This window comes from Panulirus ornatus, chromosome 42, assembly GCF_036320965.1.
Source record: "Panulirus ornatus isolate Po-2019 chromosome 42, ASM3632096v1, whole genome shotgun sequence".
Lineage (NCBI taxonomy): Eukaryota > Metazoa > Arthropoda > Malacostraca > Decapoda > Palinuridae > Panulirus > Panulirus ornatus.
In genome coordinates, this window is record NC_092265.1 from 3479243 (window position 1) to 3495230 (window position 15988).

The 15988-nt window shown below is 44.9% G+C and overlaps 1 protein-coding gene across 7 annotated transcripts in view; it reads right to left on the bottom strand.

Annotated features, from left to right (window-relative positions):
• Positions 1 to 15988, bottom strand: part of LOC139761827 (sodium/potassium/calcium exchanger Nckx30C-like) — a 367624-nt gene that overhangs the window by 29170 nt on the left and 322466 nt on the right. For 6 of the 7 annotated variants that reach the window (XM_071686345.1, XM_071686348.1, XM_071686349.1 and 3 more), the window contains 2 exons: positions 14626 to 14643; positions 5064 to 5482 (listed from right to left, as the gene is read on the bottom strand). In XM_071686345.1, the coding sequence (XP_071542446.1) occupies positions 5064 to 5482; positions 14626 to 14643 (437 nt within the window). The remainder of the gene's footprint in view (positions 1 to 5063; positions 5483 to 14625; positions 14644 to 15988) is intronic. The other variant, XM_071686350.1, reaches the window with a different exon arrangement.

The window sequence follows — 15988 nt, forward strand, 5'->3', positions numbered from 1 at the left end:
GTCAATGACTAGGTCGATAACACTGGCTCTCAGCACTTCCACCCAGTTATAACGTTGACGTCTTCGACTTGTGGCGCTCCGGCGTGAAGCTATCGGTTCTGAGATCACTCAGTACAAAGGGGAAACGATCCAGCAGCCTTGAACTTTAATACTCAATAATCAATGAGGAAGTCGTGTAGTGTCTGAGTCAGCAGGACTGGGGGGGCGCCCGCGCGCCAGCTTCCTTCCTTCGTTTAAGTCGATATTTTCAATCTTCACGCAACACCTGAGGTTATCCATTTCTGTCAAGGCATTAACTGCTCCTCAAGCACAATGATAGCTCGTGTTTCATTGCTGTGAATGGAATGTCGAGCTGAATTTAAAAAGGAATGTGGACCGAAGCTTCATAACTGTTAAGAATCCAGACCTAGAACAATATATTGAAACCTAGGCTGTCTTGAAGTTCTCCAGTCCTGTGCAGTTGAATAATTGCTACAATGGTATTCTCTTCCCCTGGAGAGGAACAGCTGAGAGAAACTGACAACTGTTATCCAGTGAAATATCCTAGAAAGCTTCGAGCCATCTTCTTCAGGTTGCAAAGGCGGTAGAAACACTAACCGAATCGAGTTAAACCTTCTATCATATCGAGATAGATTGTGGGATTGTCTGTGTCCCCTTTACAGTCACGAGACCAGGGTTCGACCGGCAACTCTCGAGGAAGTACTCACTTACTGACAGTCTTTACACCGTACAACCCTTTTTTTTTCGGGTTTGTTCGCAATGCCTTCGAAGAGATGAGTTGATTTTATTTGCCATCATTTCAACCCTATGTGGTGACGGTGGTTACTAGCTAAGGCTTTTTGGAGCTGCAATACAAGTCTTCAACGAATGGGTTGTCTATGACACTCCCTCCAGGAAAAGTCATTAATTAATTTCTTTACCAAAAAAGTTCCAGTCACGGACCGAGGTCTTCATCGATGCCAGATCTTGAAAAAGAAAATGATGGAAATAATAATTGAAAAGAGGGAAGAGAATAGTTCCAAAGTTTTTGATGAAGTGAAACTTTACGATCAAAGAATGAGGAAAAGATTAGTCTACCCTAGGAGCATTGTTGTAACGGGTCAAAATAACACCAGTAATTCTGACACAGATGGTGTTAATTGGTTCTGGGCATCACATCAACACTCCAAACTCAGGAGGGGTCTGAGCGGCTGCTTTCTACAATCTACTGACACGAAGGGTGTAAGATGGTTACAGACATCACTTCAACATTCCTAAGTTACGAGGGTAGCACTTTCCTAGGCAGCTGCGAGTGAGGATGACCAAGTGTCAAGTGCTTTGTGGTTTGAAGACCAGCTATCTCGCCGTCTTTCCTAATAGGTAAGTTAGGATGAATTCCATCTATCTCCTATCTCAAATGTAGAAGGATTTTGCATCAAAACCTTAAACAGACAAAATCCAAAAGACGTTTGTTTTGAATATGAAATCCGTCGTTATCAGTCAAATTTCCTTGTTTACAAAATTCCTATAAATCTAAACCAGGACTGGTTAAATACTGAACCTGTTCTGAATGAAAGGGTCTGTAGTCTGATCTGATGCTTCAATCATGGCATCAGGGGATGAACTCGTGTTTACAAAACCCATTTTCTTTCCTAATTTACTCTGACCAGCCATACTTGGCAAATCCGACTGTTTACAACAGACCAGAAAGCAAATCTGAGAGGAATATCCGAGACAAATTCCACTGTACGACGACACATTCTTAAAAACCAGAGGAGTATGCCCGTCCAAACTAACATCAAACTAAACATTTCTTAATACATTCAGGACTGTAATATGGAGAGATATCCAATGATTCATAAATCTTTTGTTATGGAAGAGAGAGAAAAATTTTCTGTGCTGTACAATGTAATGAATTGTCAACAGAAGAGCTGTGGGACAGAGTTGTTAAGTGGAGGTGGTCCAATATGTCACAGAAACATGGGTGGAGGGGGTCTTGTAGGCCTAGGAAGAGGGAGAGATAGGAGAGGAAGAGTGAGCAGAATAGGTTACATAAGGAGAAAACGTGAGAGAATGTACAGAGAAGGAGTGTAGACTGAGCGCAAAAGCAAGAACGAAGTATTTAGTAAAGAGACTGAATGGGAAGACAAGAACTGCAGAAAAGAAAATGAGGTAAAGGAATGACGGAGATAAGTGAGAGAGGAAAAGAAAAGACGAAGATAAGCGAGACAGGAAAAGAAAAATCGTTATAACAAGGATAAAAAGGGAAGAGGAAAGTGAAGGTGGGAAGAATAAAGAATGATCTGATGTAAGGGAAGGAAAGTATGTCTAAGAAACGAGTACACTATGAAGTCAAGTGGGAAAAGGAGGTACATGGGAGAGAAACACAGCGGAGTATTAATAATTCTAGAGATGGAGTAGGTAGTAACGGAAGGACTGTATCATAACATGCCTTATGGGTGTCTCGTTGAGTGTTGACAATGCAGGCAGAAGGTTAAGAGCCAACATGGATACGTGAAGACTGGGAAGCAAGGTCTCTCGAAGGATTAAGAGACTGCGAAGCGAAAAGAATGAAGTGGAACAAACACCGGAATATTATACTCAAAAGAGCAGACTACTGAGAATGAGACAAATTTTTTTCTATGAGGATTCACTAGACAGGAACTAACATGAGACATGAGATGCTAGAGACTTGGAGACAGAAGTAGAGACTCCAGGTACATGACAATGACAAGCAACAGTCGCAAGCAAGGGCTGGGATTCACAAGCAGCAGCCAACCATGTAGTACAACACAAAACACACGTACACCTATGGTAGCCCTGCTCTCTCGTAGGCTACTGGGGCCCAGCCATAGCCAGTCTCCTACACCAAGGCTTGGCTGAGGCCGACGGGCAGGAGGAAGAGGAGCAGGAGGAGGAGGAGGAGGAGGAGGAGGAAGACACGGAGGGACGTGGACACAGAAAGAGGACTCTGGGCAGACGATGCGGTACAAGGAAGACACACGCGTGCGGCATGCTACCCCACCTGGCCCTCCACCCCGACGCTGGCACTGCTGGCCCCCGCTACCCGCACCTGACCTGACCTGACACGGACACTGGCCAATACGTTTCGTCTGGTCAATACGTCTGGTACTGGTCAATACTTAATACCGGTCAGTACGCCTGGAGCTGTTTAATCCGTCCGTTCTGGCAATGGTCAATACGCCTGGTGTTGATCAATACTTGGCACTGGTTAATGGTATTGAGCTGTGCATCTGGTACCGGTCAACAACTGGCACTTTTGTTGTCTGGTCAATATGTTTGGTGATGCTCATTGCCTAATACTGCTCAACACTTGGCACTGCTCAATACAACTGATACTAGTCAATAGCATGCAGTGGTCAATACGTCTTGCGCTGGTCAATAGAAGGTACTGGTAAATACGTCTAATACTGGTCAATACAACTGTTACTGATCTACAGCATCGTTCAGAGAAGGAAGCAAGCGACGATATAAATAAGAACTTGACACTGGTCAATATAACTGAGAGTGATGAACAACTGGCACTGCTCAATACAGTGATCAGTAATTAGCACAGGTCAATACAAGAGGGACCGATCGATAATTGGCGTAGGTCAGTACACATGGCATTGGTCAACATTCACTGCCACTCGTCATGGCTGTCACTAGTCAGTACATCTGGCACCAGTCAATACCTCAAGTCACAGTCTCCCAGTCAGTTACCCAGTCCTGGTACTTACAGTGGTACTGCTACTCGTACTGGTAGTCATATCTCTTAACTGGTAATGCTGCTAACACCTGGTACCTACAGTATTGCCAAGACTCGTTACCTAACATGGCACGGCTGACCACTGTTTGACCTACAAATATATATATATCCAATGACAACTTCACCCATGGCTGGGATACAGCTACAGTCTCTGAATTACAGTGGTCTTGGTTACGACTCTGTACCTCCTCCACAAAATCTTACAGTACCTTAACAACAAGGGGGACTAGGGGCAACATCATCTAGATTATGGACTTTTAAGGGTAATTTTCATTAAGGATCACGACTGCTGAAGTCGGTTTGAAATCATGTCCATTATCAATACTTTAAATGGTTCGTTAATAGTTACTGTAGTCTTAATTTTAACACAAATGAATTTTTAGAGGAAGATTTATTCTTCAAGAGAGGGTGATGGACATTAAAGATGTTGGGAAAAATTATATTTGTCAAGACGAATCTGGGTGAATTAGAAGGATTTAAAAAGGTTTCTGAAACCTTCAAGTCTAATTCTGAATCCTTTCTAACCATAAACTTGGATTCTTATTTGGGTTTATGAGTTTAGCGTTATGATTCTTGGTCATTTGAGGGGTATCTACAAGAAGGCCACTTTATGCACAGTGCCAAAACTGAAGTATGTAAGGGTTGTGTGTAGAAGATGGTAAGGGTTTCGTGAAGGCTGTGTTAAGGGACTCGTAAGGACAGTGTGAAGGGGGCAGCAAAGGTACAGGAAGAGAATTGTGTGGGACTTATTGTGGGCTGAACGTAAGCCTTACTGAGAGGTGATTGAGGGGACGGGGTTAGTGGGGGCTGTGTGTGCCAGGGCTGAATGTTGGCATACGGGAGGAGGCTGGTGAGGGAAGTGTGGAATCTGGTGAGGGAAGTGTGGAATCTGGAGACGACTGTGTGTGGCAGCCGGTGAGGGCTGGGTGTTGGGGCTGGTATAGGGTTAATATGGGTGCTGGCTAAGTGTAGAGGACGGTGTAGGGGCTGGTGAGGGCTGAGTATAGGGGTTGGTGAAGTGTAACTGTTAGGCCTGATGAGGGCTGAGTGTACGGGTTGGTGAGGACTAAGTGTGAGGGCTGGTATGGGCTTAGTGTGGGGATCTGTGTGGGTCAGGTGTATCACTACCATCGTGCCAGGTCAGATCGGGTCAGGTTAGGTCAGACAGGTAGCCAGAGGGACGGTAACAAACCAGAAGTAGTCGAGGAACCCGTTCCCCTCCCCCCCGTGGGCCTGGGGTCACGGGTCGCCGCCAGGTGGGGGTGCCATGCGGGCCCCGGGGGGCGTCCCATGGGGCGGGGTCGGCGAATCTTACCGCGGGGGTCGGAGGGAGGGCAGCCTCCGCGTCCGTGGCCTCCGGGGCGGCCGGGTGCAGCGCCGGCGTGACGCCGTTGTTGTCGCCGTTCTGAGGAGCCTGAGGAGGGATCTTGCGCACAGAGTTGGTGCCATAACTCACATTGTTAGCCACGGAGTTGCCCTCGGACTGAAGGTCGCCGTTGGTGTGGGGTCCGCTGTGCGAGGCGGCGTCAGAGGAAGCCAGGGAGTCGACGTGCGTCACCTCGGTGCCTTGCGAGGAGCGGCCACTTACGTGTGACTGATTGTCAGGTCGGGCGTCGGGGGCGAGGCCGTCCGAGCGGTAGGTCTCGACGCGGCCATTCTGCGGCTTGGTGGCGTCCAGCAGCACCTTGAGCGAGGCGATGGCGTGCAGTTGTGTCGCCTTCTCGTCCACCTTGCCTGCAACACAGGGCCAATAGTCAGAAGGGAGTCTAGAGCATGTGGGGATGGAGGGAGCTGGCTGGAGGGAAGGAGGGAAGCACCCACCTAACCTCCACAATAAATGTAACTGATAAGAAAGATATGAAGTTCATATTGACAGCGTTATAGGAAGAACTTTTTTTCCAGAGTTCTACGCCTAAATTTCCATCAAACATGCATGCAAATATGCATCAGTACATGAGACAGTATGCAGCGGAGTTGCAAAACTTAGAACAAACATCTCCAGACTCCACAGTCATGTAGAAGCGTTTTTGTGTTTGTATCTTCATAAATAGTTGCTGTAATGTCAAGGACACATTCGGCTCACGAGGAAAATGTCAGTGTTACATAATCGATCTGGAGTATTTTGGTGTGGCGCGTACGTAACATATTAGTGTAGTGTGTGTATGTGTGCGTCTGTGTGTGTGCGCTAGTAGGAAACATTATTGTAAGTGTTCGATCGGAACTACACAGTAACCCTCCTGAAAATCTGCAGGTGTTCCTCCCCGCGCCTCAAGACACAACAGCAGGAGTGACAGAGCTTGAGGCTGGGGTTTATTGCCACGGATTACGTGACTGTGGATGGAATGGGCATGGGGGGTATGGATGAAGCCAAGTCTGGAAGGTGTGGGTGGGAGTGAAGAAGGTATGGACGAAGGGGTGAGGATGGTATGGACAGAGTAGATGAGGGAGGTATAGCAAAGGCGTCTGAGAGATGTGTGGCAGTGTCGATGGGCGTGAAAAGTGTGGTCGAAGGTCAGTGGAGGATGGGATGGGTGTTGTGACAGATGTGAGAGAGGGTGTATGGGGATGGAGGTCGGCAAGGAAAGTGAGGGCAAGAGACGAATAACAGAGTTATTGTCGAAGGGTACAGGTAGTGTGGGCGAGTGTGTGTGGAGAGAGAGAGAGAGGTGCTGAGGTGGATACCGACAGGGATTAAAAAAAAGAAAAGAAAAAAACGGGGAGGTTGTGGGAGCTGACATAGAAGACTAGGGGAAGGATGGGGTGGGATGGAGGGTGTCAGAGGAATGGGAGTGGGGAATATCCAAGCAGGGCTGGATGATGGGAGGGGCGGGGAAGTAAGAATTGTAAGGAAGCGAACTGACCAAGACAGCAGTCACATCACCTTCGAACGAACAACAACCATTAGTCCAGTTTGTTACTTTTCCTACTATTTTTAAGGCCATTAATCAACTTAAAGATGATGAACATGGCTGGTAAATCATCCCCTGAAGAGATCGTGACACCGACCACCGATGCACTAGGGTCGAACCTTCCTCCCTCGCGACCACGTCCCGCAAATATCCCAGATGCCAAATGAATTCGTCATAAACCTTCGTTCCTTTTGTGAAGCTGCGGGGAATGTTCTCTTCCTTGATGAAATAAAACTAAATCCGATTAGCTTCTACTTTTGGACTAGAATCCAAAATCGTTACAACCATTAAATATAATGAAAACCGACGAGACTCATCGAAAACGCTGAAATCGTTAAATTCGTTAATAACCGTTCAAATAGTTTCCGGGTACTACTGGAGAACAGACTCTTTATAACCATCTGATATATCAAAAATGTTTTTCGGTATTTACTTTGTCTTTATATCTTCGGATTCTCCGATAACTCGGCGGTTTATTCTCTTCTTAAGACATTCGTATGTTGACACGAGTCTTAACTGTGAAGAAAGTTGGTGATCCTCAAAAACACGAACCAAAGTCATCCGCAGCAACTTGAAGATAACACAAGGCTGGAGAAGACTTCGAACCAGCGATTCATGAGAAAAGAAAATGGATAAAATGTGATATGTCTGGGAAGTACGTCTTGTTGCACCAGCCGTCCACAGTAAGATCTCGCCTCTAAATATCAGCACTGAGAGTCTGAACTTTAAATGTCGACGGCACTTGACGTTCTTGGCTCGACCAACAAACATCAACAGCACCTCAACTATACGTTGGTTTTCAGCATCAAAATTCGGAGTTCGGATCGCTGGATCAGGGTCAACACTGGGACATTCTGGAAATGGGGATTTGAAACGCTCGAGGAAGGAAATTTTCCGGTACCAAACTTCAACTCATATCGGTGCTCAGGCTTAACACAGTCGACTAAACTCACTATAGTATTTCCTGTTTTACATGCTAACCAACTACTCTATCTCCCCCGGGACTATACAGAGGTCATAAGGAAACTAATCTTAACTCTCGGAACTATCCTGGGGTCATGAGGGAGCTAATCCTGTATCTCCAAGCTACCTTAGGTCATGAGGACGATAATCTGATCTTCCCACATTATCTTCGGCCATGAGGATACCAGCTAATCTCGTCCCCGTTGATTACCTTGGTCCATGAGGAGGCAGACCTAATCTCTCAACATTGTGCTGGGCTATTCTCAGTACACCCTCCCTCCCTCTATCTGGTACGCTCACTTTATGTTCTGTGATAACCGTAGATGAAAAGAGAGAGGAAAAAAAATCGCAAGTAACACCTGCCATGGCAAAGAAAATCGCGATAATGAATGAAAGAACGGAAGGTACAGGTAAATAATTACTGTGGAAATGTGGCTCTAAGACCAAAACACTCCTCTGCCAGTGTGGACCTAAACTACGTCATTACAATGGGAACCACGATCTGGAACACGACGCCGCTATGACAGAACTGAGTCCCAGAAACAAAAGCTGTTCTTGTCAAAGATCCGCCAAGCCTCAGCCTTGGCGCGCGGGCCCTTGTCTTTAGGTGTTCCAAACCTCCAGTACAATGTCATAAGACACCCCAGCCCCTCAGGAGGCCCCCTAGAGCGAAACGTACCGGCCAAAGTCATATAAAACTTGACAAGACATACTTCCAAGGTGTTTTTCCTGTACTGACAGAGACGCGTCTCTTCAGTGAATTAAGTGATCTTACCCCTGGTCAGTGCCTGCCAATAGAACTTAAGAATTGAATCATAAATAAACGCATAGTATCATGTGTGTGTAGAGGCTAACAAAAGGAAGGATGTAAGTAGGAATGTCTTCTTGTACAAACCTTCCGAACAGCGTGCCTCCGGCTGGCGGGGTGAGGGAGTGAGGAATAAAAAGTGGAAAGACGAAGATTAGAAAAATTAGAAAACGGCACAGCAAGAGAAAACGTACAAAAAAGGGAACGAAAATAGAAAGAGAAAAAACAACCGAGTGGTACGGGAGGAGCCGAAGAATATAACTTTGGAATAAAATTTCTGGAGGGAAGCAGAGGTTGGACAGCCACGGAGACTAATACGTGTAAAACCTTCGTGATTCATCTTGACCTGGGAGACTCACCATGAGTCCTATGGACCCACCAAGTTTCCAGGGACTCACCATGACCCCTGGAACCCATCATGACCCGAGGAACCTACCATGACCCCAGGAGCCTATCATGATTCCAGGAACCCACCATGACCCCAGGAACCCACCATGACCCCAGGAGCCCATCATGACTCTAGGAACCCATGACCCCAGGAACCCACCATGACCCCAGGAACCCACCATGACCCTAGGAACCCACCATGACCCTAGGAACCCACCATGACCCTAGGAACCCACCATGACCCCAGGAACCCACCATGACCCCAGGAACCCACCACGACCCCAGGAACCCACCATGACCCCAGGAGCCCATCATGACTCCAGGAACCCATCATGACCCCAATAACCCACCATGACCCTAGGAACCCACCATGACCCTAGGAACCCATCATGATTCCAGGAACCCACCATGACCCCAGGAACCAACCATGACCATAGGAACCCATCATGACCCGAGGAACTCACCATGACCCCAGGAGCCCATCATGACTCCAGGAACAGATCATGACCCGAGGAACCCATCATGACCCTAGGAACCCATCATGACCCCAGGAACCCACTATGTCCCCAGGAACTCATCATGACCCCAGGAACCTACTATGACCCCCAAGTACCCACCATGACCCTAGGGACTCAAAATAACCTCAGGGACCTACCCATCATGACCCTGATGTCTCGTTATGACCCCGGTGACCCATCATGACCCTGGTGATCCATCAGACTCCCGGTCACCCGTCAGTCATGACCCCGGCGACCCGTCATGACCTCGGTGACCTAATACAACCTCTTGGTACCGTTCGTCGTTGCTGAAGACACTCTTCTCGAGATACAAGACCCTCTTGTTTAAAAACCTACGATGTTGTTTAAAATGGTTTTTCTCCAGAAACCTACACCACCTGGACACTTGGGTTTAGAAACCAGTCGGCTATACCATGACAAACTCTGGAAAGAAAACTGACACACACGCACACACACACACACACACACACACACACGCACAATATATAAACATTCATAAAAAGTTACCATGTCACAATGGGAACATTTGCCACTAATCCGCTTTTAGGGCAAAACATATATGCTTTTTACTGTGATAGAGAGACTTGAAAATAATGCCATGTTCCCCTGCAGCAGAGATATGTGGATGTCTGCATGAAGTGGCGTGAATGTCGTGTAAAGTGTACTTAGGTGTTGCACATCCTGCAGCAGCTGCTGGTGAAGGATGTGGATCACACATCCTGCAGCACCCGCTGGTGGATGTGAATTATATACCCAGCAGCTGGTGCAGGCCGAGGATCCGGATCACATCCAGCTGCAGCTGCAGAGGGAAAGATGTTGATCATCATCCAGCAAAACAGCTGCAGGCCGAGGATGCTGATCATCATCCAGCAGCAGATGTAGGCGGGGAGGATGTGGATCACATCCAGCAGGAGCCACAGGCGTAGTATGCCATCCAAGGCGTCGCCACCACCCGGGAGAGAGGCGGTCGGAACATAGACTAGACACTACATGCAACACACAAGGCCAAGCTTTGGATGATATGCAATGAAACGGAAAATGAAATGGAAAATAAATAAACAGAAAGGCAAAGGAAGGAGAGAAAATGCAGGAAGAAAGATGGAGGAGGAGGAGGAGGAGGAAGAGGAAGGGAAAAAAGGATGGACAAAGGATGGAGTGCGTGAAAGACTGGGAAAGGGAAATGAGGAGGGGGAAAATGGAGAGAGAGAGAGAGAGAGAGAGAGAGAGAGAGAGAGAGAGAGAGAGAAGAGAGGGGGTAGGGTAGGGTAAGAGAAAGGGGTGCGCGCGCACCAGCGACAGACGGCCAATACCAGACAGTAACAGACAGACAGACAGACAAAGGCCACCACAGATCCACAGCCTACAAGAACACAACTGAATCTCCCGTCTGTTATGCTGTGACCAGAACAGTTGACGATCGTTTGGTTATAGTATGTAGGGGGTACGCATCCTCACCGACGCCCCCAGGGGGCTCACTTGCGCCAACATCATTTCTACACCTCAGAAATTCAATTCAGTAATTCAATAAAAAACAAAAAAAGAAAAAAGAGAGATATATATATATATATAACATTTGATATCAATCAGAATGATACTACATCTGCCCTGTATTCTGAAAATACTGAAAGGAATGATAACTTCACACTTTTATCAATTCTCATGTACCAAAGAGCATTGTATTACATCTGAAATTAATGAGGTGGTTAGATACATGTGGGAGAACACGTCATGAGGCAGAGATTGCCCCACTTCTGGACGGCCTCTGAAACTCTCCTCATTTGTTCTCATAACTCATCTTCTCTACACCTCTATTTAAATGTTCCAGACATTATTACCTTCTTCTTTCCATGTATCTTTTGATTCTACATATTGTCATTTCTGATACCATAGGCATCTGAAAGTATCCATGCACACAAACACAGACACACACACACACACACGCACACACACACGCACACACTCATACACACAACCATACACAAGCAACTAAATATACCCACACATACAAACAAACACACATATTCAGACACAAATTCACACAAACATACATGAATGCACACACACACACACACACACATACACACACACACAGACACACACATACACACATACATACAGAGCACACACATACACATAGTAATCACAAACAGTAATCACACACAAACACAAACAAACAGGAACACATATCGTGGCAAACACGAACGCACACATGAACAAAGACACAACTAAAGACAAATATTCATAAACCAACAAGAAAGATACATACATATTCTTCACATATATACATGTCCATATAAACATATACACACACATACACAGGTATATAAATACATATATACATTTACACATGGATACGCCAACGCACACTCAAACGCTCACGCGTGAAAACATGTAGAATTGTGCACAAATGTATACATTCATGAATATACACAGGTGCATACATGCATACATACTAGCACCCGAACGCTTACACTCAAACGTGTACAAAGAAAAAAAATACATTCTGTATCAGGTACGCATTCAAAGCCTCTCAAAATACATAACCCACAACCAGCTGACAAAATACCGAGAGTAATAAAGACTAATATCAAAACATTTCAATTGGAAAACAAAGACAAAATTAAAAAATAGACTCATTTGACACATCTCTCAACTGCTGGGGAGATGAGAATGTACACACTCATATACTCACGATCTGGGATATACAAGGACACACAGACCAATAAACACACTCATACACACACGTTATGAGGCATACATGGACACACAAGCCTATACACACTTAGACTCTCACATTCAAAAACTCAAAAGACCAAACACAATAGATAAACCTTTTATAAGATGTGAACATTAATACTTTCACATAGACACAGTGCTAGAGATAACTGTCTTTATCTCTCATTTACAAACTTAAACTGTCTTTATCTCTAATTTACAAACTTATTGTTATGCACACGTACGAACGAACAAGTGATATACCTACAAACATATATATATATATCAACACATATGCATTAAAACACACACACACACACACACACACACACACACACACACATATACACTACACATTCGCATACATACATAAAATACATGCACGTACACAGACACGCTCATACACACACATACTCATATAGCGCACGTTCTCCTTCACACGTCTTGTTAAAGACATGATCATATACATCACTGGTGAGCGATCAAGATGTTTTGCTCAGTACTTCTTATGGTGGCTTTAATCACTCGCTGGAGACTGAAAATCAACTCACCTAACTTCAGTATACCTTAAAAGTACTGAACAAGGAATATGGAAAATGGCATTGTAATATCTCTTGAACCTTTTCATAAATTCAGGCAAAATGATATTAGCTTCTGATCCTTGTGGTGTCTGTGGTTGAATACACAGTGACGCAAGAGTTGGGTCTTTAGTTGTGCTGTGACTGCAAGCTATGCCCCGCTCATTCAGTCGTATTCTATGCTAAGAGGTGTTGGCTGGCTGTAAAGGCTGAGAGTAATGCATGTGTACCACTGTCTATCAAGGAGAAGTGAAATTCCTTGAATCTGGAGGGCTTCCATGGCCATTAGCTTCCTTTCTCCTTGATTGGATTTCATGCTAGTGGCACTGCTTGTCACGTCATCTCTGGTTAGATTCCTTTACTGCTGCTGGGGCATGTACTGCTAAGGAACGACCTCTCTCAGGTGCAAAGTAAGTTTCCTGGATAGTGTGAGACGGTGATGTCTCCAGCATAATCCATGGTGTGAATCCTCTAATCTTCATCAGGTTCTCTCAAGATGACTGAGGTTGTAAGTAATGTGCTTTGCAGTCACGTTGCTAATCTTGGTATCCGTATAATAGGTGTTCAGATTTATTCTGTTATCAGTGTTGACACTTATGACGTTCTTACTAATGAGATGATCGTAGTCCCCACCCGTCAGGGTTGTGGATAGGAGACATTTGGTTGCGGGGGACAGGAGACATTTGGTTGCGGAGGACAGGAGACATTTGATTGTGGAGGACAGGAGACATTTGGTTGTGGAGGACAGGAGACATTTGGTTGCGGAGGACAGGGGACATTTGGTTTGGCTATAGCGCCTTCATGGTTGTTGGAGACAGACTTGTTCAATGTCATGTCCAAGTACTTCTTCATCCCGTTTCGGCATCGTTGTTGGTGTGTCCTTTGTTCATCAGTATGTGTCGCAGTTACTGAAGTTCTTTGCAGGAAACAGTCCAAGTCTCAGAAGTTCATAAAGGATCGCATTGAGGAGGCACCGGCCGTCATAGGTAAACTTCCTTGAAACTGAAGCGGAAAAGGTGCCGTCTTTACCAGTGATGTGAACATCAAGGAAAGGGGGAATCTGTCCTCAGCGCTAAGTTCATAAATGAACCTGAGCGCTAATTTCTCCTTCATGGCCTTCTGCAGGAGTTGCAGGTATTCTAGGTTCCACGCTCTCTACAAAGTGGCAGTAAATGGTGAGCCGTTGGTGACCCTTATGAAGAACCTACTTTTCGAAATGACACATATAGGAACATAAGAAGAGACTGCCTGAGGGAGATCTCATTTTTCTCTCCCCTACTGCAGGGGAGGAAGTCGTCAGGGCAGAGATAAGGTGCTCTAGACGTTAAAAAGGACCAGAAAAAGATATCTTTCCGCAATACAGTTTTGCAGTTCTGAAAAATGGCAATACAGTTTTGCAGTTCTGAAAAATGGCAATACAGTTGTCCAAGCCAGAAATATTTCAATACAGTCTTACCTGTTCATTGTTGTAAATTTTCTCAATAAAAAGGAGTTTAGGAGATATGATTTTAAGTCTCCCACAAGATATTAAAACTTCCATCAGAAGTACTGAGCAAACATAAAGAAGCTCATCTGGCCATCAGGACAACACAACACAACACACACACACACACACACACACACACACACACACACATACACACACACACACACATACACACACACATACTATAACTACCAAAAAATCACCGTCAAAAACCGACGGGAAAAATTTCACTGTCACTGGCCAAAAAAAAAATATATATCTATATTTTCTTTTCATAAAAACTGAAAAGTAATGAGACAAAAAAAAAAAAAATACATCAGCCTCCCATTATAAACAGTTGGGCTCCAGTTATGTGAATCCGACGAGATTACTTTTTTTTCTCTCTTGCTAAGAACGGGAAAGCCATGCAAAAAAAGTGCCAAAATATGCCACCATATGCCAAAAAAAAAGAAAAATTAACATGTATGCTCTAACAACTAAAATATGCACTGGTCATGCGAAATACAACTTTACCAGGTTCCTCTTCGAGCCCTGAAACATTGAGAAACGTAAGATCAGCTTCCGACATGGCATTTAATGGGAGAATAGGCACTGGAGTGAGAGCCAGGGGCAGCACTGTCAGAGTTCCCGCTGGTCGTGAGGTTCGATACTCCATACATGCCGATCAATGGTACTAAAAGCAGTATATATATATATATATATATATATATATATATATATATATATATATATATATATATATATATATACAAATGGGAAAACTTTTAACAGTACGGCCCCCGTCTCACAGGTCGTGACTCAGTGGTGACCTGGTAGTGGAGGTCAGACTGGTCAAGAGGTTGAGGGGCTAGGTCAAGTCTCAAGCTTAGTTCTGAAAAGAGGGTTGGAAAAACTCGACTCAGTTTTTGAGGGTAGAGTAGTGAGGTCAGACTGAAGTTTCAAGGGTGAAGGAGTGAGTACAGAGAGAGAGAGAGAGAGAGAGAGAGAGAGAGAGAGAGAGAGAGAGAGAGAGAGAGAGAGAGAGAGAGAGAGATCGTCTGAGCTAAGTAGAGAAAGCAGAACTCTTATCAGTTTTGAGGGTAGAGTTCTGAGATTAACTTCTAAAAAAGTGAGGGGGGTGTTCGACTAAGCTAACTTTACAGTATGCAAAAAATAAAAGGTCTCCTTAATGACATTGTGAAAAGTGAGTTACAGGAGAGAGAGGAAAAATAAGCTAACATTATCAAAAATTGAAATGATCAGCTTGAGGGACGGGTGGGATTGATGCATGTGATCAGAAACAGGCAAGGTTTAACGTGTACAACGTGGATTAAAAAAAAAAAAAGGTTTTTAATCATTACTCAGGTGATGATGTGGATTAAATTACAATGATGATGGTGATCATGATAATGAAAGGGAGGGACAGTAACTTACAGGTAAGGGAGAGGGGCAATCACGCTGGGAGTGAGAGGAGAGCAGACGAACAACGATTATAAGGGTACAAGACAATCTCTACAGTGAGGAAAGAAAAAAATAACGTAATTTACTGAACACATCACTGGTTGGTTAACAAACAACTAAGAGAGGAAAAAAAAACACACTGCGAATATCAGGGTATGACAATCATGACATCAAATAAACAATCATTGAGCAGGAAAAGACAGGACCATTGTCATACTCAAGACACAGCCATCGATGGTTTCAAATACCATTATGTGTAACTCACAACATTATGAAGAGGTCGGACCACAGCCAGACTTGGAACAGTCACGGAAGGTTTGAACGACGGGGACATAACCGCTCTGCACGAAAAGACTGGGACCATTGTGCAAATACCCAGTTGATGGTCCGAATAACAATCACATACAAGACAAATTCCCACGTATGGAAACATAGG